The following is a 23,335-nucleotide window of genomic DNA, read 5'->3' on the forward strand; positions in this document are numbered from 1 at the left end:
TGCTGTGGCATTATAGCTCACAGCAACCTCAAATTCTTGGGCTCAGATGATCCTCTAGCCTCAATTTCTCTATTTTTTAGTAGAGATGGATTGTTGCTCTGGCTCAGTCTAGTCTTGAACTCCTGAGCTCAAGTGATCTACCTGCTTCGGATTCCCAGAGTGTTAGGATTACAGGTGTAAGCCACTGTGCCTGGCCTGCTTCTAGACTCTTTTCAATACCTTGAGCTAGAAAACACATGTTACTCAAGAATAGTAAGTTCAGCTGGGTACAGTGACTCATGCCTATAATCTTAGCATTCTCAAAGGTCAAGGCAGGAGTTATGGCTCAAGGCTAGGAGTTCAATAACCAGGTAGAACAAGAATGAGACCACATCTCTTCAAAAAATAGAAAATTAGGTAGGCATAGTGGAGCATACTTATAGTCCCACTCACTTGGTAGACTGAGGCATGAGGATTGCTTGAGCCCAGGTATTGGAAGTTGCATTGAACTTTGAAGATGCCACTGCACTCTAGCTAGCTAGAGCTACAAAGTGAGATTCTGTCTGAAAGAGAAAAATCAGGAGTTCATGATTAGAAGAATGGTCTATTCTTTTTCACCTTTCTGCCTATCTTTTCTTTTCCAGAGTGAGAAAACTGGTTTTACCTTGTATAAATTTTGATGGTAAACTATATAGTTGTGAAAGAAAAATGATACTGTCTTTCTTAAATTCTAGTTTTTGTAGTATCATCTAAGTCAGTGATTTTGAACTGGTGAGCTGCAGCACACTTGGTGTGCTGTGGAAAAATTTTAAAGATCATTAATTAAATTATTTTCGAAAGAAGTTCAAAGCACAGTAATTACATTCTTTTTTTTTTAACTTTTTTTTTTTTAACGTAACTTAAGTGTGCCACGACAGTTTAACTGTAGGTTCAAACGTGCCGTAAGATAAAAAAAGGTTGAAACACCGATCTAAGTAATATAGATGGAATGATTGAATGAATTAACATTAGGTTAGTATTTGTGGCATCAAGAATAATTATTTTTCTCCCTTGAGAAGAGTGGGAATTCTTTCTCATTGTCAGAGTGTCCTTGAATTGTTTGGAAAATATTAAGCTAGATGGTTGCCCCCAAATTAAGATGCCTTTATCAAACTTACAAGACAAATGAAAACCATTTGGTTCACATACCAGGATGCTATAGAAAAAAATAGACATCCAAACAACAACAAAAAAAAGGTGAAAATTGAAATATCAAGCCTATCTAGCAAAAAAGAAGTAAAACAAATGACATAAGCATTTTATAAAAAGATACTTGATTAGTATAATACAAGTTCAAACAAGAAATAACATTTTGTACTTTCATATTCACTCAGAGTAGAATGATAACTGTGCTGGGAAGGATATGGAGAAATGTGCTCTTCTTTTTCTGTAACGGGAGTGTGAACTCTTAATAAACTTTTTGGACGTCAGTTTGGAAATAGTTTCAAAATTTAAGCTCCATGTCCTTTGGCCAGGTAATTCCACCTCTTGGGATTTATCCCAAGGATTAGATTGGGTAAATGGTTAAGGTGAATATATGGGAATGTTCATTGCATTGATATTTATGATTTTTTTAAAAATGGAATTTATTTGCATGTGTACCAATAGAGAATGGGTGAAGTAAAAAATGGTCTCTCATTCTTGACATCAAGTGATAACTGGTGGAAGAGTGGCACGTGACTTCAACAGATTACAGACGTATATTTATAACATCTTTATTTTAAAAATGTGTTATATAAATTGAGTTTATTCCAGTTTTTGAACTAATTTTACCTCTTAGAGTTGATATACCTTGATTCTCTCTAGACGTAAACTAATATTCACCATTCTTAAAATTTCAAGTATCTAGCATTTGGTAAAAGAGTTTTTGTTTTCCTTATCCGTACTTTTAATGAATGTCCTGATGTTTAATCAAAAATTCTGTTATGAGAACAAGCTCTTTAACACCCTTACTCCCCAATCAGAACAGAAATCCTCAGTTTTAGCTCTCCTTCCTTGTAACTTGTCCAGCCTCATTATATTTCTAAATATGGTAACCACTTCAGCAAGAATTATTTCAGCTGTAGATGTCAAATGATTTTATAAGGACAAGATACTGTTTATGTAGTTTCTAGTACCCAGCCACTGGCCTGCCCTCTACTTTTTTGGCAAACACAATGTAATGTATAAAATAATGCAATTAACTTTTTATAGCACTTTTCAGTTTATAAGGGGATTTTCAGTTTTTAATCCTAACCTGTATACATAGTCCTTTATGTGATTATTAACCCACTTTTAATAGGGTTAGAGTAGATGAGAGATGAAGCAGTTTGTTCAAGCCCACACCACAAATAAACAGAGTTCTTTGGCTTCCCAAAGAATGTAGACTCCTGGATCTTATCTCTGGCCTAGACTTGGTCCCTGAGCACCAGACCTCCATATGAAGCTTCCTACAGGTCATACCCACCAGAACAGCCCAAGAGCTTAGGAATTCACCATGCCCAAAATCAAACTCATTTTCAGATCCTTGTCAATAAGCTTTGCTGTTTTTAACTATGAGATATAATTCACACACATAGAATCATCCTTTTATAGTGTGCAGTGGTTTTTAGTATGGGATTTGTGCAGCCATCACTACTATCAAATTCCAGAAAGTTATCCTTACCCCCAAAAGAAGTCCCATATTCATTAACAGTCATTCCTCAGGCCCTTCTCCCACTAGCCCCTGAAAATCACTAGTTTACTTTCTGTCTCTGTGGATTTGCATATTTTGAATATTGAATATGGCCTTTTGTATCTGGCTTCTTTCTCATAGTATAGTGTTTTCAGAGTTCGTCTGTGTTGCATGTTGATTAGGTCTTCATTCCTTTTAATGGCTGAATAGTACTCTGTTATATGTATAGATATATTGTATGTTGTTTATTTCTTCATTAGTTGATGGGCATCTGGGTTGTTTCCTTCTTAGCTATTCTGAATAATGCTGCTATACATATTTACATACAAGTTTTTGTGTGAACATATAGTTTCAGTTCTCTTGGGTGTATATCTAGAGGTAGAATTGCTGGATCATATGGTAGCTGTATCTTTAACTTTTTGAGGAATTGCCAGGCTGTTTTCCAAGATGACCATTTACATTCCTACCAGAAATCTCTATCTGATGGTAGTTCCCATTAAAGGTTCTATTTCTCATATCTCTTTAATTTGCTTCATCCTTATTACTATTGCTGCCCCACTTCAAGTTTTGTCATCTTTTTTTTCTTTCTTTTATTTATTTATTTTTTTATTGTTAAATCATAGCTGTGTACATTAGTGCAATCAAGAGGTACAATGTTCTGGTTTCATATACAATCTGAAATATTCTCATCAAACTGTTCAACGTAGCCTTCATGGCATTTTCTTAGTTATTGTATGTAGACATTTGTATTCTGCCTTTAGTAAGTTTCGCCTGTACCCATTCTAAGAGGCACCGTAGGTGTGGCCCCACCCATTACTCTCCCTCCACCTTTACCTCCCCCCTCCTTTCCCCTTCCTTGGCCCTTTCCCCATATTCTTGTGCTATAGTTGGATAGTAGGGCTGAGTACATTGGATACTTTTTCTTACACTCCTGAGATACTTTGCTAAGAAGAATATGTTCCAAGTTTTGTCATTTCTTGTAGTAGTTTCCTGGCTTATCTCTCAGGCTTTGTTCCCCTTACTCCCTCTATCCCTTTTTCTCTCTCTTTCTCTTATCAATTTGTAACACTTATAGAAGCCAAATGTCTAGTCCGAAAACAAAAACCACAGTAGGTATTTCAACATGGAGAACGTAATATGGAAAATTAATCAGTTGTCAAAAGACTGAAAAGCGAAAAGAGAACACTGAAGTAACACAGTAATATTATGAAGTGGCCACTACGCCTAGGATTTGAGGAATGCAGGGAAGATTTGGGAGTTTTTAGAACTAGAAGCTCAGAGGGGAGGGGCTGTACTTCTGAGACTTAGCTTTCTTTAGAGGTGATATTGCACAATTCTTCTGCTGTCTCTGAGTGGTTGTGATGGGACAGTGTCTCAAAGGGCCAAAAAAATTTGTCCCTTTCCATGATTTGTCATAATAATGTTAATAGGGAATGTGCTAACTCTGATCCTGCCTTCCTATTTTAAAATCTTTCAGTGATTTAGTATGGGATGAAGTTCAGAACTCTTAATAGAGCATGAATGACCCTTCACAAACTGGCCTGTGTGTGAGTGTCCATTTCAAATATGCAGTATCTTTAGAATATTTGAGAAGCGTTTGTACAATTGAACAATCTGTTAAATTGCATTTGTGTTAACTGTTTTAATTGGAATTGAATTTGCATTTTTTTAGTGTCTATATATTTACCTTGAATGAATTTATTCATTTATTAAGCAGACATTACTGATTCCTTATAAAGTTCAAGACTTTTAAGCCCAGAGTTTGTGCTGGTGAGCAAAGCAGATGTGAGCCCTCCTATTATAGAGTTCAAAACCTGATGGGGGACATAGACTTTAGCAGTTACACAAATAAAAAAATGCCTGATTACGAATTACAAATGAAGGAAGCATAGGAGGTGCTGGGGAAAGAGGAATGCTATAAATTTTTATTTTTAAGACTGGAGGGATGCTATTGGAGGACTTGGAGCAAGCAAATGGCTTGATCTAACCTATATTTAAAAACTATCACTATGTGGAGAATATATCATAAAAGTAGCAGCAGGGATACCTGTTTGGATGAAATAGCAGCAGATTGCTGCAGTTGTCATGGATGGGGGTGATGTTGGTAGTGGTAAGTACTTAGAGTATACTGACCCTAATGCAAGATTTAGGATCAGTTTTGAATGCCTATGTAATTTTTCTTTGCATTTTAGAATGCCATGGGAAATGTCTCTATTTTAACTATCTTTTAAAATAAACTGTATTTCCTTAGCATTATCTATCATTAGAGGCATTACTGTGTCAAAGACTGAACATTTTGCATGGCTCTAGATAAATACTGTAATTGCCTTCCAAAAGGAGTGTACCTGTTTATTGTGTCACCATAAATGTTTGAATTTATTTACAGTTTGCCCGTGCCAGTATAGTACATTTCATTTAGAAAAGTTTCTTACTACTTTAGTAGATGAAAAAAATGGCACTTTATTTGGAAGTGAGGGAAATATAAATATTTGCATTTTTATTATGGTGACTTTAAAGTGCCTTAATTTATGCTAGTTTCCTAAGGATATTAGTAACCTATATACCTGATCTAGAAGTTTACTTTTTAAAAGGTTGGAAATACTAATTAAAATTTTTAAGTCTTAGTGCCAGGTGCAGTGGCTCATCCTAGAACTGTAATCCTAGTACTCTAGGAGGCCAAGGTGGGAAGATTGTTTGAGCTTAGGGGTTCAAGACTAGCCTGAACAAGAGGTAGACCGCATCTCTAAAAATTGCCAGGTGTGGTGGGCGCCTGTAGTCCAGCTACTAGGGAGGCTGAGGCAAGAGGGTCACTTGAGCCCAAGAGTTTGAGGTTGCTATGAGCTACAATGCCATGGCACTCCACCAAGGGTGACAAGGTGAGACTCTGTCTAAAAAAAAATATATATATATATATATGAAAGAATTAAACTCAGCCAAATCAATTATAAAATAAAATAAAAATTTTAAGTGTTGATCTTTTTCTTTGTTCCATCATTAACTAGGTTTCACTGTAGAATCTCTGTGTTTTTAAATCGATCAGGCTTTGATAGCCAGTACTTTCTCAGAGTGATTTTTTTTAATACGAAGGTAATAAATTATATGTGTCAAGAATACTTCAAATTTGTGAAGTTATTCTGTTAACTTACAGCTAGAAAGGGAGTTGGCAAACTTTGGTAAAGTGTCATGTGGGTCTTTGTCACATAATTTTTTTTCTGTTGTCTTTTTTTTTTTTATACAACCATTTAAAAATTGAAAAATTATTCTTAGGTCATTGGCCATACAAGAACAGTGGGCAAGATTTGGCTTATGGTCAATGTGTAATCTTTGGAAAAATTCTGCATTGATGCATAATTACTTTTTTCTGCCCTCACATATAGTTGACCCTTGAACAACATGGGTTTGAGCTGTGCAGGTCTATTTAATAGGGTGATGTTTTTCAACCAAACATAGGCCCCATGTATATGGAGAGCCAACTTTTCCTTTTGTTGGGTTCCTAGGGCCAATTGCAGGATGCGTGTAAGTGTGAATTTTGAAATGGAGGAGGGCATTTCCTCGAAACAATCCTCTACCTATTCTGAGGGTATTCCTTTCCTCGCAGCTAACCACAGTTTGGAACAAAATCTTCATTATATGTTGTTTTTACTAGATCATACTTCATCATTTAACTCTTTTGTTCTTTAGTTTTTACCAAGTTGCACTGCTTCTTCGTGTGGCTCAATGACTACTTCTAAGGATAAGGACTCTAGTTAACTTTGGAAGTTATGAATTTTTAACATATACCTGTTATTTCTCCCCATAAATACTGTTTATCCGTAAGTTGTGTATATTTTTTTAAATTGAATGTGGCTCAGAACTTTGCTATTAATGTAAGGATCTGAAAGGGAAAGGACAATGGAAATGAGATGCATCAGTGATTAGGGACTACGTTCTCAGTTTCTTAGTCCCTTTGGTGGGGATATCCATCGTAGAAATAGGAAATTTGTGCAGAAATTATTATAGGTCAAGTATTTCCTAATCCGAAATGCTTGGGATCAGAAGTATTTTTGGATTTTGGATTTTTTGGAAGAGGGAGACTGGACCTGTATTAGTAAGTTAAGGGTGCAAGGTGACAATAATAGGATAAGGAAAAGTCTGTGCCCAGTTTTTCCAAGCTCTAGAACTACATCTGAGTAATAGATCGACTCCAAGATACTGTACTTCCAATTCCTGCTTTTTCATTATTATTCTAAAATAATGGTTTTCAATTTATAACCTACAAGAGTTCTTTCAACCAGTTAATTAAGGGAATAGGCTAAAATAATAAAATGTCAACCAAATGTTCCAATCTTTATTAAAGAGCTTCTTATTTAAGGAATAAACATTCATCCTTTTTTTCTAACTGATAAGATAATGTTTTTATAGGCAATGTGGAAAATATAATATGCTTTAAAAGATAAGAAAGAAATCATAGTCTAATGTGGTAGTTTTTTATACTTCAAAATTGAAAGCCAAAGTAAGAAATACATTTAAATAGCATCTAGTACCAAAAAAAAAGTGATAAACAAGAGATAAGTATCTCTTAAATTATTGTCATCAAAGATAGCCTTTATTAACGTTTTGATATATATACTGCCATTTTTTTTTTTTTTTTTGTAGAGACAGAGTTTTACTTTATCGCCCTCGGTAGAGTGCCGTGGTGTCACACAGCTCACAGCAACTTCCAACTCCTGGGCTTAGGCGATTCTCCTGCCTCAGCCTCCCCAGTAGCTGGGACTATAGGCACCCACCACCCGGCTATTTTTTGTTGCAGTTTGGCCGGGCATGGGTTTGAACCCACCAACCTCGGCATATGGGGCTGGCGCCCTACCCACTGAGCCAGGCACCACCCAATATATTGCCATTTTTTAAATACAAGTACAGATAAATTTGTACAAAATATGTACACATTTTCTTGGGGTCATGCCACATATTTATCTTTGTATTCTTTTAAACATTTTTAGAACATTTTACTAATTTTTTAGTAAAATTAAAATTTTAATTAAAATGTTTTAGAACATTTTACCATTTTTTCTGTCTAATTGATAGAATGGTCTATAAAATACTTCTTGAACTCAGGGCACTATTGTACCACAGTGTGAAACAATAAGAAATAATTTCTTTATGCTAATACTTTTTACCCATTGTCAACCCTGCCTCTTACTCCATGGCTTCACATTGTACCATCCTCTTTCCTTACTTTTTGAAGCCTAAGCAGAGGATGCAAGATCTTACGTATAAGGATTACTCAAAAGTCAGAGGAATATCTTGTTTTCATTTCAAGATTCTGTTGATGTTACCCATTCCCTTCCTTTACTCAGTCTTGTACTTGCATTATCTCTTTAAGATCTTTCTCTCCCGCTGCTGGGCACAGTGGCTCATGCCCATGATCCTCCCACTCTAGGAGGCCAGGGCAGGTGGATTGCTTGAGCTCAGGAGTTCAAGACCAGTCTGAGTAAGAGTGAGACCCTGTCTCTACTAAAAGTTAAAAAAGATAGCCAGGCATAGTGGCACACATGTATAGTCTTAGCTACTGGGACACTGAGGCCAGAGGATTGCCCAAGACCAAGAGTTTGAGGTTGCTGTGAGCTATGACACCACAGCACTCTACCCAGAGCAACAGAGTGACACTCTGTGTCAAAAAAAAAAAAAAAAGAGGGCGGTGCCTGTGGCTCAAGGAGTAGGGCACTGGTCCCATATGCCGGAGGTGGTGGGTTCAAACCCAGCCCTGGCCAAAAAACACAAAAAAAAAAAAAAAAAAGAAAGAAAAAAAAGAAAACTTTTTTTCATAGAGGCTCCTTAGAATTTGCAGATAACACAGTTTTATTATTTGTAGTATCCATCTGTCTGTTAGATATTGCTTCCAGGATTTTTTTTTTTTTTAAACAAGTCGATGAGGGCAGTAGAATATTGAGTACTGACTATTTTCCTATGTATTCCTTTGGCTATAAATGAAATAGATGCATGAAAATTATTTGTAAGTTGATTGGTTTTTGTCATCTAAATCATCTTGAATAACACTTGGTAGAGCTATCCCATTTTTGTAATTACAGCGTTTTTCTTTATAGGAACTTTTTTATTAATATGTCCCTTTGAATTTTTGAATTATCTCTGTATAACACTTTAGAAAATCTTTTGTGATAAAACATGCAGAACATAAAATATACTATTGCAGTTATTTTTAAGCGTACAGTTAATTGTCATTAGTACTTTCATTATGTACAGCCATCACAATTTTGTGTAATCACTAGCACTATTTCCAGAACTTTTTGTTCTTCTCAAACTGAAACTCCGTATCCAATAAATAATAATTTCCCCATCATTCCTTCCCCTGTCCTTGGTAACGTTCTAATTTTTGTCTCTGTGAATTTGCCTATTAACGATACTTCATTAAGTGGGATCATGTGCTGTGTGTCTTCTGTGTCTGGTTACTTCATTTAGTATAATGTTTTCAAGGTTTCTCCATATTGTAGCATGTCCAGATTGAGTATCCCTATGCAAATGCTTAGGACCAGAAGCGTTTTGGATTTTGAAATAATTTGCAAATACTTAACCAGCTCAGTATCCCTAATTGAAAAATCTGAAATCAGAAATGCTTGATGATCATTTCCTTTGAGTATCATGGTGTTTAGATAGTTTCAGATTTTGGAGCATTTTGGATTTTGGATTTTCAGATTAGAGATGCTCAACCTGTATCAGAATTTAATCCTTTTTTATGGTGAATAATGTTCCATTGTATGTATATTCAATGCCATTTTTTTGTTTATCAGTTCGTTAATGGACACTTAGCTATGTTTTGGCTGTCGTAAATAGTGCTGCTATGAACATTGATGTGCAAGTATCTCTTTAGAGTCTCTGTTTTCAGTTCTTTTAGTTATGTACATAGGAATGGAATTGCTGAATATTACGGTAATTCTCTGTATAACTTTTGAGGTACTTGCCCGACTGTTTTCATAATGGCAGCACCATTTTACATCCCATCACAGCAATGGACAGGATTTTGGTTTCTCCACATCCTCATCAACGCTTACTTTCTGGGCCACTGTAATGGGTGTGAGGTGGCATCTCATGATTTTTATTTTCATTTCCCTAATGACTGATGATATTGAGAATCTTTTTGTGTACTTATTAACCAGCTTTTTATCTTTGGAGAAGTGTCTCCTCAAGTCCTTTGATCATTTTTTAATTAGATTATCTTTTTGTTGTTGAGTTGCATGTAACACCTTTTTAAAAGTAAAAGGTGCACTGTAATAATCCAGACTATGTTTCTCCTTTCTTAGGATTCCTACAGGAAGCAAGTAGTAATTGATGGAGAAACTTGTCTCTTGGATATTCTCGACACAGCAGGTCAAGAGGAGTACAGTGCAATGAGGGACCAGTACATGAGGACTGGGGAGGGCTTTCTTTGTGTATTTGCCATAAATAATACTAAATCATTTGAAGATATTCACCATTATAGGTGGGTTTAAGTTGAATCTAATAAATTGACATTGAGGAGTAATACAGTTTTCAATTTATTGAGTCCTTGCTAACTGCCATGCATATATCTAATTCAAATTTTAAAATAATTTTGTGAGGTAATATTCATGTTTTAGAAATGAAATCCATAGGGTTTAGAACAATTGAGTAATTTGTTCCAGATGGCATAGATAGTGGTGGTACTGAGATTAAAATCTAGACCTGTTTGACTCCAAAACCTTCTGTACTCTTAACCACACAACACTAGAAAAGTAAGACTGTATACTTTTTATATACATCATAATATTGAAAACTATAAACAAAAATATGAGACGGTGATTTGAGATGGTATCACTTGAATAGTCTTCAGAATAATCATGTAGGCCAGGTGCGGTGGCTCACACCTATAATGATAGCAGTCTGGGAGGCTGAAGTGGGTAGATCCCCTGAGCTCAGGAGTTCAAACAGCCTGAGCAATAGCAAGATCCCTGTCTCTACTAAAAAATAGAAAAAACTAGCCAGGCATTGTGGCAGGTGCCTGTAGTCCCAACTGCTTGGGAGGCTGAGGTAAGGGGGAGACTTGAACCTAAGAATTTGAGGTTACTTTGAGCTATGACACCAGGGCACAGGTTGAGATTCTGTCTCCAAAAAAAGAAAGAAAGCAAGAAAATCACATATACCTAGGGTAGGATTTTTTGGACTGGATAAACAACTCAGGAGTTGTAAATAATTGACGAATTAGAGCAGTTACAGATCTAAAAAAAATCTGACATCTGCATAAAACTGACTACTTTAAAATAATTATACTACATATGTTTATACTCTGTTTCTTAGAGGGTTTGCAGTTTTCACAAAACTCATATTAAACAAATATTCCACTTATTGGTAATATCACATAACAGTGAGTGAGCAGAGTTAAAAAATTAACTATTTTATTTAAGAACATGCTTACTATATGCTGTAGTACTAGAGGAAAAGAAATCTGGATGAGGGTAGTGGTATATTTTTATAGGGTAGTAAATAGATGAAATTTGTTAACTTATCCATGTTTTCCCAGCTAATAAGGAGAGAAACTCGGAATTTAAACCAGTTCTGACTCTGTTGTCTACTGTGCTCCTTATTCCATATTACATCTTTGAAAGCTACCTAAAATTGGGGAGAATATAATTTTACCCCAATTTAGAATTTGTGTGTATTTAATATTGACAATTAGCTGCAAGGAGAAAGGATTTTAATGGACTAAACTGTGGTAACTTCAGTGTTGTCTACCTAGAAATCAAAATCTTTCCACTTGTCACTTTTTTGAGAAAGCAATGTGAAAGTTATGTAGTGCCGTAATTTAGACTTTTGTAAAAGTATTTTTTCTTTTATTTATTTTTTAGAGACAGAGTCTTACTTTGTTGCTCCAGGTGGAGTGCCGTGGCATCATAGCTCATAGCAACTTCAGACTCCTGGGCTCAAGCTATTCTCTTGCCTCAGCTTCCTGAGAAGCTGGGATTATAGGCGTCCACCACAACGCCTGGCTATTTTTAGAGGCAGGAGTCTCACTCTGGCTCAGGCTGGTCTTGAACTCATGAGTTTAGGCTTTCTGCCCACCTTGGCCTCCCAGAATGCTGGGATGACAGGTGTGAGCCACTGCACCTGGCAATAATATTTTTTATACACATACATTGAGCCACATATGTAACATGTTTGTGATATTATAGTTTTTAAAACTAGATATAGAACTTTGGGTCTAGACTTTTGCAGTATTTTCTGTTCTATCATTATGATCTAACTATATATGAACCTTAATTAGATTGTAGTTTTACTATACTTCTAGGTATTTTATCTTTCAGGAAATATACAAGGTTTTTGTTTAAGGGGGAGAAAAAATAACTAGAAGGAGAAACAAGGAAAATTTGGTATGGTGGAAATTAGGAATTACATTGCCTTTCTTTAGCCAAATTTTATAAAAATGCATTTTTGAAATATATTTATATTACTAATGTCTCTGCCATAATTTATTTTTCTTCCTTAGAGAACAAATTAAAAGAGTTAAAGACTCTGAAGATGTACCTATGGTCCTAGTAGGAAATAAATGTGATTTGCCTTCTAGAACAGTAGACACAAAACAGGCTCAGGACTTAGCAAGAAGTTACGGAATTCCTTTTATTGAAACATCAGCAAAGACAAGACAGGTGGGTAAAACTAGAAAAAAATACAGATCTGTTTTCTGTGATTTAAAATCAAGTGATTTTAATCAATCATAATTTACTTATATATTTTAATATTTAGGGGGCAGGAGAATAATAAACATACATAATAATATAAATGTTTTATTTAAGGTGACTTATCAGTTTTTCTTTCATTATACCAAAATAGGAAATAAAACAATGTTTATTTGGTAAATGTTCTCTTGAGAGGCCAGTGCTTCCTAACGCAGCATCCCTGATAACACTGTTGGCTTTCATTTTTTTCCATGTTGAAAATTTCTCTCAATTCTGAGCATATCTTGTGTTTAAGATTCAAAAGATGTGGAAATTTTTTCACTGTTGTATACCTAGAGACATAAAATGAAAACAAAATTTGAGTTCCTTATTTTAGAAGTGCTTTTAAGAGTATTACGTCGTATTTCTAGATTAAATTTTGTTATACTTGAAGAGGTTTGCTTTGGTGAAAATTTTTTGAAAATTTATTTTTGGAGAAAGTTTTCATTAGAGCAAGAGAATACTTAGAAAATAAATAGAAACTCTCAGCTATTCATTTACTGTTTCCTTCTGACCGAAATTGTTAAGTGGAACCTGAGTTTTGTTTCAAAAATAATCTTCATTTAGAAAAACATTTAAGGCCTGGTGTGGTGGCTCAGGCCTGTAATCCTAGCACTCTGGGAGGCCCCGAGGTGGGTGGATTGCCTCAGCTCACAGGTTAGAGACCATGCAGAGCCAGAGTGGGACCTTGTCTCTAGAAATAGCCAGGGGTTGTGCCGGGTGCCTGTAATCCCAGCTACTTGGGAGGCTGAGGCAAGAGAATTGCTTGAGTTCTAGAGTTTGAGGTTGCTGTGAGCTGTGATGCGACAGCACTCTACTGAAGATTAAATATGGAGACTGTCTCCAAAAAACCTCAACCCCCCCCCCAAATCTATTTCTCTAGGTAAATAAAATAATTTCAGTTGATGTTACATCATCTATTTGAAAAAAGGAATGCAATTTTCATATATAGTCATTCATTGCTTAACAACAAGAATACATTTTGAAAAGTGTGTTCTTAGGTAATATTGTCATGTGAATACCATACACTGTGCTTACACAAACCTAGATGGTCTAGCCTACTACACACCTAGGCTGTGTGGTATAGCCTGTTGCTCTTAGGCTACAAACCTGTAAAGCATGTTACTATACTAAATACTGTCGGCAGTTATAACACAATGGTAAGTATTTGTGTATCTAAACATAGACAAGGTACAGTATAAATATAGTATAAAATATTTAAAAATGGTACATATACATACACCTGTATACTTACATGAATGAAACTTACAGGACTGGAAGTTGCTGTGGGTAAGTGAATCGTGAGTGAATGTGAAAGCCTAGGACATTACTGTGAGCTACTGGAGACCTCATATAAACATTGTACACTTCGGCTACACCAAATTTATAAAAAAAAAAAAAAAAAACATTTTTTTCGTCAATAATAAGCCTACTGTAACTTTTTTACTTTATAAACTGGGATTTTTTTAATTTTTCAACTCATAATAGCTTAAAAAACATTGTCCAGTATGCTGAAATATTGTATATATCCTTATTTTATAAGCTTTTCTCTATTTTTAGAATTTTTATCTTTTTTTTTTTTTTTTTTACTTTTTAAACTTTTTTATTAAAAATTATGACATGTACACATATGAGCGTAGCCTATACAGGGACAGAACCATCAGTCTCCCCTCCACGTCTTGTCCCTCTAGGAGTTCTTTAGGGACTGTAATGTGCTTGGAGTTGCTATCTCTGGTGGTAACAATGCCTTTTTCTGGAATACTTCCTGGAGGACCTGTCTGAAGCTGTTTTACAATTAACTTTTTTTTTTTTTTTTAAGTAGAAGGAATGTACTCTCTAACAATAAGAATCATAGGTAATACACAAACTAGTACTATAGTCATTTATTTTACATGCTATACATAATTGTATGTGTTACATTTTTATACAGCTGACAGCACAGGTTTTTGCCTGAATCACCATAAGCACATATATGTTGTGCTATGATATTACAATGGCTACAATGTCACTAGGTGATGGGAATTTTGCAGCTTTCTTATAATCTTATGAGAGCTTTGTCATACATGTGCAGTCTTTTTTTGACTGAACTGGTATGTGGTGCATGACTGTACTAAGAAATTGATCAATTTATGTTCCATAGATTTGTTCAGGGCTTTTGCTGGTTACATGTACCTGTGAGCCCATAAAAGTGATTTAATGGAATTTAACTTTTGTAATACTAGTAGTTAAAAAAAAATTGATGAACAAGTCATTACACTGTTAAATTTATAAAAATGGGCATTCTGAAAGTTCTATTGAATGGTTTTTTTTTTTTTTGAGACAGAGTCTCACTTTGTTGCCCTCAGTAGAGTGCTGTGTTGCAACCTCAAACTCTTGGGCTGAAGTGATTCTTTTGCCTCAGCCTCCCAAGTAGCCAGGACGACAGGCACCTGCCACAACGCCCGGCTATTTTTTTTTTTTTTTTTTGGTTGCCGTTGTCATTGTTTAGTAGGCCTGGGCTAGGCTCGAACCCACTGTGTATGTGGCTGGTGCCCTACTCACTGAGCTACGGGCGCCACCATCTATTGAATTTTGTAAAGGTAAAAATTTAAACATAAATCATTATTTACCCAGTATATATATCTTATTTCCCTAGTGGGAGATGTTGTGTACCTCTTACTAGTTACACAATTTTGGTACATAATAAACAAACAATGAATTCTATTTAAAGTTTTTGTTCGAGGATTAACAACTGATTTTCTGTAGTTTGTCCATCATATAAATGTTTTCTCCCTGAGAGTTTACTAAAACCTGATTTATATATTAAAGACAGACTTGATGTGCTTTGCTTATCTAACAGAATTAAAATTTCATTCAAATCTGTGCCTCGGTTCCAAAGACGAGGAAGAGGCTTATTTTTGTCTCCTTTTTATTGGTCTTTTCTGACCCGTCTCCTTGATTTTCCTTAGGAAACAAGGCACTCAGAAAACATGATTTTAATATTTATAACTTTTTCTTCCAACATTTTCTTATGAAGGATTTTCAGATATAAAATTGAAAGAATGTTTTTGAAAACATGCAAACCTACTACCAGGATTCTCCCGTTACTTTATTATGCTTTCATGCTTCTTAGACTGGTGACCATTTGAATTTATATTTCACAAAGGAAATACTGAAGATACTTTGCCTGATGTTATAAAGGGTTGCAATAGATAAGTGCTTCTTGTACTTTTATACGTGTACAAAAATTAACTGGGCTTATTATCGAATTCTAATTCAGGTTAGAATGAATTAATTTAGGTTGAGATTTGTGTATTCTCAGATCTGTGATTCTGCATTTCTAACAAGTAGCTGGGAGATGCTGGTTTTGATGCAGGGTCCACACCTTGAGTAGAAAGGCAATAAAGACCAGGAAGAGTCATCGGATTCCGTTATTCCCATGTTGCTCTCCATTTCCCATTGGATCAGTCTGGAAGAGCTCTGTCTCCGTTTTTGTTGTATGATTACTACCTCAGAAGTACTAACTGATTGTTGCTGTTTGATGTTAACACATAAATATGACACATCATTCATATTTGATCAGAAAACTACCTGGTAATTCCTTTTAAAATAGAATTTTAGGTTTATACTGTTTTGTGGCCTTGTTAGTTTTTTTTGTTTGGTTTGGGTTTTTTTTGAAGGTGTATAATATCTAAGTAGTAGATTAACTTAGATTTGCTTTGTAGACATTTATTTGGGGCATCTAATTAAAATGCAGAGAAATATACAAGAATATTTGTTCTTGACCTAGCATCCAGTCTTCTTTATATCTGTATCCTGATTCATTGGTGTTTTTATGTAATATATGTTGCTAAGCTATAACTTAAGATATTTAATTTCTGTTCTTAGAATTCTTTTTGTTAAGTGGACTTGTTGATTTGCTTAGAAATTTGCCTTTGAGGAGTTCGTCTTCCTCTATCTCCTTCTAATATTCGCATGCTTTTGGAAAACTTTAAAGAACTATTCCAAGTAACTATAGAGATTATAAAATGAAATATGTAAAATTTAATACACATTGCATCTCCAGTTTGTGAACATGTGAAGCCCTACTTTCTACAGAGTAGTTTGTTAACTCATCTATTATTCAGTGTATTTCTTATTTAAACAAAATTGATGTGTATATTCGTATTCAGCAACTTGTTTTGTGCTCTGATTTTTGATGTTGATCATGAGCCTTAAACACCAAAAAGAACAAGTTATAGAAAAAGAGCAGTCATTTACAAGTTCTCATAAGTATAAATCGGGACCAGCAAACTTTCTATAAAGGCCCATCTGGTAAATGTTAGGCTTTGAAGGCCACAAGTGGTATCTATTGCACATTTCTTTATTATTATTGTAACCTTTTAAAAATGCAAACACTGTCGTTAGCTTGTATATAGTACAGAAATAGTCTGTGGCTACGTTTGGCCTGTGGGTTGCAATGTGCTGATTCACTGGTTCTCTGGGTAACCTCAGTGTTTGACTAGATACTAGAAGTTAGGCCAGACTTCCAGCTTAAATTTTAGGTCAGACTTTCAACTTAAACTTTAGTAATTGTAGCATAAAACTTAAATATTTTGTGAAAGAAAAATTGAAATTTTACCCTAGTACTTTTTTTATAAGGATTGCAAAATACATGTTTTTACTAACTTAATTACTTTGCAGTTTTAACAAAGCTCATTACCTGGCTGGATAGAATGCATTATATATTGTTTATAATCAACTTAGTCCATATCTGAAAGACAAAAGGAGTTACTTTTCTGCTATTATATTGTTTGGGGTCCCTGTATTCCCAGTGTATAAGGACCGCTACCTAGTTCACATTTATCTGGGCAGTTTAGTAATCAACAGATTGTTCTGGTCCCTTCAGACACGTATGGCAGTGTTGGCAAAGCCTAACTGAAACCAAAACATTGACACTATGGGAATCAGCTGTGTGTTTTCTAAATCTGCTAAACTCAGAAGTGGGAAGGGTTCCGTAAAGTGAATGACAGAAGCAGAGTTTCCGTAAAGTGAATAAAAGAAACGTGCAATAGATACCACTGCTACTCCTGACTCAGCTTTTTTGTTTTCTGGAGTTCTTAATTTGAACATTATATAAAAATAAGCTTCACAAACTTAACAAATGTTGAGTAATTAATTTCCTGATTTTGTTTTAATTTCTATAGTTGTTAGAACTCTATTAACAAAAATATTTCATGAAATTATTTTAACCAAAACAAAAAAAAAGAAAACCTCAATGTACCGTATCTCTCTGTTTAATAATAATAGTTTTTATGTACATCAGATCAATATTTTAAACTTTAGCTTTTTATGAGTTAAAATTGACAAAACAGTTACAAAGATGTGGAAACAATCCAAGTGCCATCAATCCTGGAAGGGATCAAAAACTGCTATATATGTATACCGTGGAATACTGTTCAGCCATAAAAATGGAGACTTCGCATTGTTTATATTCACCTGGAGGGATTTGGAGAGCATTCTCCTAAGTAAAGTAGACAGAAAAGCAAGCATCCCAGTGTACTCAGTTCTAATCTGAAAGTGTAAATCAACAACTACAGGCCCACATGAAAGAAAAACACAATTAAATTCAAGAAGTGGGGGGGGGGAGGCTCGAGAAGTTCCCACCTATCAGGTACAGTATAGGGGTATATGGCACACTTACTGGGTGAAGGACTCAACAACAACTCAGAGTTTGGGCTTTATCTTACAAACACAAATACTGTGACTTAGTCCTATGTACCCTTACTCTAACCTGAAATTTTAAAAAAATTGACAAAACAATTACTAAGCACCTGATGTGTCCATGGTAAGCCTCCAGTGTATTTGGTATTGCTGTATTTCAGTAGTACTTGAGGTGGGCTATAGTTTGGCAAGGTGTCTTTGGAAAGTCAGGTATATGAAGTTGGTTTTTGGAATATATCTTATTTCTCCATTCCCTTTCCTTGTGAAGCCTATTATTCTTGTATGTGTATGTAGTTAAGGTATTTGATACATTACTTGTTGACAGTTTTGCAACAATTTTTCCAGGTTAACAGGAACAAATGGCTTATTTAAAACAAAATCGCTTAGTGAAAACATAGGCACAAGGATATAAAGTGATACTTTTGGTTAATAATCTTTAATCCGTATTGAGTATTCTGTTTCCATAGTCTCACAAGTATGTTTTCAGGTGCTAGCTAAGCTGAAAATATTGTCAAAACTCTTGATTCAAAAAAATTTACATATTTAAATGTGTACACTTTTGTTCCTTCAAAAAGACTTTGATTTTGATTTGTTCTTAAGTTTTTATAAGTGATATTTGAAAAAGAATATATGTGAGAACAAGCCATATTCTCCAGAGTAAAATCACTGAGTGCCAGCAGAGAGCTTAGTAACTAGCCTCAGTAGATATTAAATATCTGTTTTGGCTATATCTTTCTAAATCATCTATAAAGTTTTGAATATGAAACCAGTGTTCTGTTTCATAGGTGTATACTGTATGCACTTTGCTAAAATTACAGCCAGCACCAATGGTTTAAGGTGCACACAAGGATAAATAACAATATTGTCATTTCTCTTGATGTCAGTATGCCTTTATATTATCAAAAGTAACTAAGTCTGAAAAAATGGTAAATATGCATTCTTTAAAATCTAATTTAAATTTCATGTTAGTAAAAGTAATAAATGGAAAATAATCACTCTGAAATAACTGTTTGTTGATGTTGTTAAATCTGAGCCAGTGAGGTCCTGACACTGAATTCTTGGTGGTGGGCCGTCATCTCTTCTTTTTTCACTATTGGCTTCCAATTCTCTCTGCATTGCTGGAAACAAAAATCATATATTCTGGTATTGGTGATGGGAATGCTCACACTGAAAAAAATAGACACATTGAAATTGATTTTAGAAATAAGTTACAATCAAAATTTGTTCTGCTAAATTAGTAGAGGACCAATACTGTTTTTCCCCCCAATAGCATGTTTTGGTGCTTCTACAATGACCTTGTAACTTTTTTTTAAACAGGAATAAAATAATTACATTCTTAAAAAATTTTAAGAAAATATGAGCTTTTACCTGGTTTGTATATGTAGATATATATTAATTTAAATTTCATGCATTAATTTTCACTGAAAGAATCATTTATGAAAACAGCTTAAATGACAGAGCTCAGGTTTTACATTTTACATGTTTTACAAAATAGTTAAATTTAATGCCTTAAATTATTTATATTAATAATGTAAATTTTGGGCTCAGTGCCCGTAACACAGTGGTTATGGCGCCAGCCACATGCACTGAGGCTGGCAGGTTTGAACCCAGCCCGGGCCAGCTAAACAACAATGACAACTGCAACCAAAAAATAGCTGGGCATTGTGGTGGGTGCCTGTAGTCCCAGGTACTTGGGAGGCTGAGGCAAGAGAATTGCTTAAGCCCAAGAGTTTGAGGTTGCTGTGAGCTGTGATGCCATGGCATTCTACCTAGGGCGACATAGTGAGACTCTTGTCTCAAGAAAAAAAAAATGAAAAATTTTGGAAATTTATGAAAATAATGAAAATTTCTAATACATAAGTTTTTCGTGGATGAGTAAAAATAAGTTCTTTCCCTTTGAGGCTTAATAATAAAATATAAACTATTATAAACCTTTATATACTAGTAGGGGATCTATTTTATAGGGCCAGCATATTTAATGATTTCAAAAAGTGGTTGGGAATTTTTATTTCTAGTTGGTTCTGCTAGGTAGTTGATTAAATTTATTATATTAAAAATAAGAAAATTCTCCAACTGTAATGATTTTGTCATTAAAAGATGAAAAATACATCACTAGAAGATATATGTTAGTAACTTGAGATGAGCATGTTAATATATAACACATTACACTCACACAATGCCTGCTTTTTAACTGTCATTTAGTTTTATGAATTTTAAATTAAAATTTTACTTTAAAGATAAGTTAGTGAACTCTATGAAGCAGTGCTTAATGTACTCCTAAGATTTATAAAAATTAATGTGCCCTAAAGAATTGAAGTGTCTTTTTTTCAATTGTTATAGGCATTAGATATACAGATGACTTCTGCATGCAAAAATTCAGGCCTAGCCTAGCCATTTGCTTACTGCAGTTGATAATTAGTGGCCAATTCACTGTGCCTGATTGAATTTAAAATGACAAATCATACTTTGGATGTAGCGTATTAGCTTTTTAGGTGCTAGGTTCATTATGTCACAATTATTTCAATGGAAACATTGAGGTTACCAATCCCAGCTAAAATATCCTAGTCTCCAAATTAAGTAATTTGTTCATAAAATTAAAAAGAACAGAATAAGCTTAAACTCAAATGTGTAGTAAAATATGCCAGTTTAACACAAATAATACATATTTTAAAGTAAATTGCACTACATGTAAATACCACTTTCTGTGCTATTTCTTTTTTAAATTTAAGTTTTTCTGGACAAATTAGGATCACAGTAAACTAAGTATCTTGTCCCCTTTGGCTACTGCCTAATATTCTGGATTGGAAAAGATTAAAATCTTTCATTTTTTTCCATATGGCCATATATGATTGTGCTTGTCCTAGCTTTCTATAATAGCCTTTAGCAGGAAAAAAATCCTTTATAGTATTTAAATTAAAATAGAAGGTACAAGGCGAGTATGATTGTACACTGTTCTAAAATGTTCCTATTTTGCACTGTTTTATATTATGGTAAACAGCCATCATTTAACATTTTAATTTAAATAATGTATTTACCCAGGCACAAAAGTCTCAGTTGATTTTCCACCCGTGGACCCTGGAAATAGATTGGAAAATGTTATAATTGGAAATAAAACTCAAGAGTCTAGTCTCTTCACTATGACCTCTATTTTGAGATGCCTTTTGTGTTTTAACAAAGGTTTTTACATCCTTATTATACCATTTTTCTTCCCACTGTAATCAGTAGCACATCAATAGTACTGATGGGAGTCAGTAGTGCATATTGCTTATTTTTCCTATGTCAGAGAAATAAACTTAACTTTACTTCAACTGAGGTTAAACCTAACTTCCTTTGAAGCTTTAAATCCAGGACTGGCAAATGAAAATAATTTCATTAATTAATAACCAGATACGTCTTTTATAATCACTCCTGATTCCTAATTTTTTAAATTCTAATTCCATTAGAAAGCAAAACTGACTTACAAGAGCAAACCAGGATTCTAGCCCATATTTTAAAATTGCATCCTCAGTTTCAGTCCAACAATCTGATGTCTGTTTAAAAAAAAATTCTCAAGTAAAGCTCATAATTTCAAACTTCTTGCACATGGCTGTCCCAATAAGTTACTCTTACCAATGAAGCAGACTTTAAAGAAGTTGTGTTTTACAATGCAGAGAGTGGAGGATGCTTTTTATACATTGGTGAGAGAGATCCGACAATACAGATTGAGAAAAATCAACAAAGAAGAAAAGACTCCTGGCTGTGTGAAAATTAAAAAATGCATTATAATGTAACCTGGTAAGTTCAGCATATTAATTTTGGCAGAAAGCGGATGTCTTTCAAAGGTAACAAAGTAGCAACCACTGTAGAGCTACTTAGGTGTGGTGTTCTAATCTGAAGAAATAAAAGATAAGAAACTGGTAGTTTGTTTCGATAATTTAATACATTTATTTTTAATCTAAGGGGTATTAATTATAATGGAGACAGTTTTAATGGCTAAGTTGACTAATCTATATTCAGCATAAGGTATGCTGTAAACTAAGCATTTGAGAACTGGCACTTGCCTTTATTTTTAAGTGATAATCACACTCGAGTTTTGAAATAATCAGCAACTTTTGCTTTTTCTTAGACAGGAGGAGAAACATAAGAAATGGTATAAAGCTAAAAGATTGAGTGGTTTATAAGGTGGAAAAGAGCTGCTGTTACGTAAATGGTGTTTTTCCTTTGGGACATTTCACAAGCAAACAACTATTCAGTGGCACTAACAGCACTGGGAAGTTTAAGATGACTCCTGTGTCTTTCTTCTCACCCCCATTTGGAAGCAACCACATTCTTTAACTCTTTAACCACCCTTTTACGACACTTAGAAGAAATGTCATTCTTTGGTCTTTGATTTAGTTACTAATTTACCTATAGAATAAAATCTCAGGTTCCACAACATGTCTTATATGGATGGCCCTTACCACCTACCTCTCCAGCCCTTTTTTGGCCTTGTACCTAAAAACTCCATCATCTTGCTTGGTCCTTATTTTAACAAACACCATATTATTTTCTGCTTTTGCTTGAATCTTGCTCTTTTTTTGGAGTGCTGGTATTCTTATCCCTACTATTTTGAAGTAGTTAACATTCTTTTATGAACCCTCAGTCTCCTATTCTCTAAGAATCTTTTTAAACCCTGAGACTAGGCGTAGTGCACTCCTGGGTATTCCCAATATACTCTCTTAACTGTTATGTGCTTCCCATGTTATATTAAAATAACCTCTTTTGTGTTTCATCACTATATTAGACAGTAGAATCTTAAGAGACCCAGAATATTTTTAATCTTTGCGTGCCCTTTGCCTAGTGAAGTTCAAATTGTTTATTCATAGTTTGTAATACATAATCTTTTGGAAGAACATGAAATAAGATTAATTTTCAAAAGCTACTAGGATATTATTCTAATTATTAAACTAAAATTTAGTATTCCTATTATATGAATTTTAAGTATCTCTCAGATATATATCTACTAAACTCAGAAGAAAATGCATTAAGTTTTATTGAGATTTATGAACTCTTAGTATTTTTTGAGTTTTATTGGGTAAAGCTATACAGTAGAACCTTCGTGGTTAACCACATCCCTCCATTGAACACCTCCATAGACTGGACGTGCACCACATGTATGTATCAGTACTATAGGCCTAGTTCTTATGCTGACCATATCTGTATGTAACCAATTTGTTACAGGCTCTTAGGTGGTCAACGTATAGAGATTCTTATTTCATGTTGTAAAAAGGTGTGGTAAAAT

General features: G+C 34.4%; 2 protein-coding genes across 6 annotated transcripts in view; one reads left to right on the forward strand and one right to left on the reverse strand.

The window, feature by feature from the left end:
- KRAS (KRAS proto-oncogene, GTPase) overlaps nucleotides 1–23,335 on the forward strand; it is a 43,102-nt gene that overhangs the window by 11,387 nt on the left and 8,380 nt on the right. For 2 of the 4 annotated variants that reach the window (XM_053554363.1, XM_053554366.1), the window contains exons 3-5: nucleotides 9,967–10,145; nucleotides 12,165–12,324; nucleotides 21,726–21,849. In XM_053554363.1, coding sequence (XP_053410338.1) covers nucleotides 9,967–10,145; nucleotides 12,165–12,324; nucleotides 21,726–21,845 — 459 coding nt within the window. In that variant the 3' untranslated portion in view covers nucleotides 21,846–21,849. The remainder of the gene's footprint in view (nucleotides 1–9,966; nucleotides 10,146–12,164; nucleotides 12,325–21,725; nucleotides 21,850–23,335) is intronic. The other 2 variants (XM_053554367.1, XM_053554365.1) reach the window with 2 other exon arrangements.
- Nucleotides 12,450–23,335, reverse strand: part of ETFRF1 (electron transfer flavoprotein regulatory factor 1) — a 29,701-nt gene continuing 18,815 nt past the window's right edge. Inside the window, exons 3-5 of one of the 2 annotated variants that reach the window (XR_008373161.1) lie at nucleotides 21,111–21,150; nucleotides 17,851–19,242; nucleotides 12,450–12,686 (exon numbers count right to left, since the gene is read on the reverse strand). The gene's annotated coding sequence lies outside the window, so the exon portion shown is untranslated. Of the gene's footprint in view, nucleotides 12,687–17,630; nucleotides 19,243–21,110; nucleotides 21,151–23,335 lie in introns of those variants that run through there. The other variant, XR_008373160.1, reaches the window with a different exon arrangement.

The sequence above is a fragment of the Nycticebus coucang genome, chromosome 12 (assembly GCF_027406575.1).
Source record: "Nycticebus coucang isolate mNycCou1 chromosome 12, mNycCou1.pri, whole genome shotgun sequence".
In the NCBI taxonomy this organism is placed as follows: Eukaryota; Metazoa; Chordata; class Mammalia; order Primates; family Lorisidae; genus Nycticebus; species Nycticebus coucang.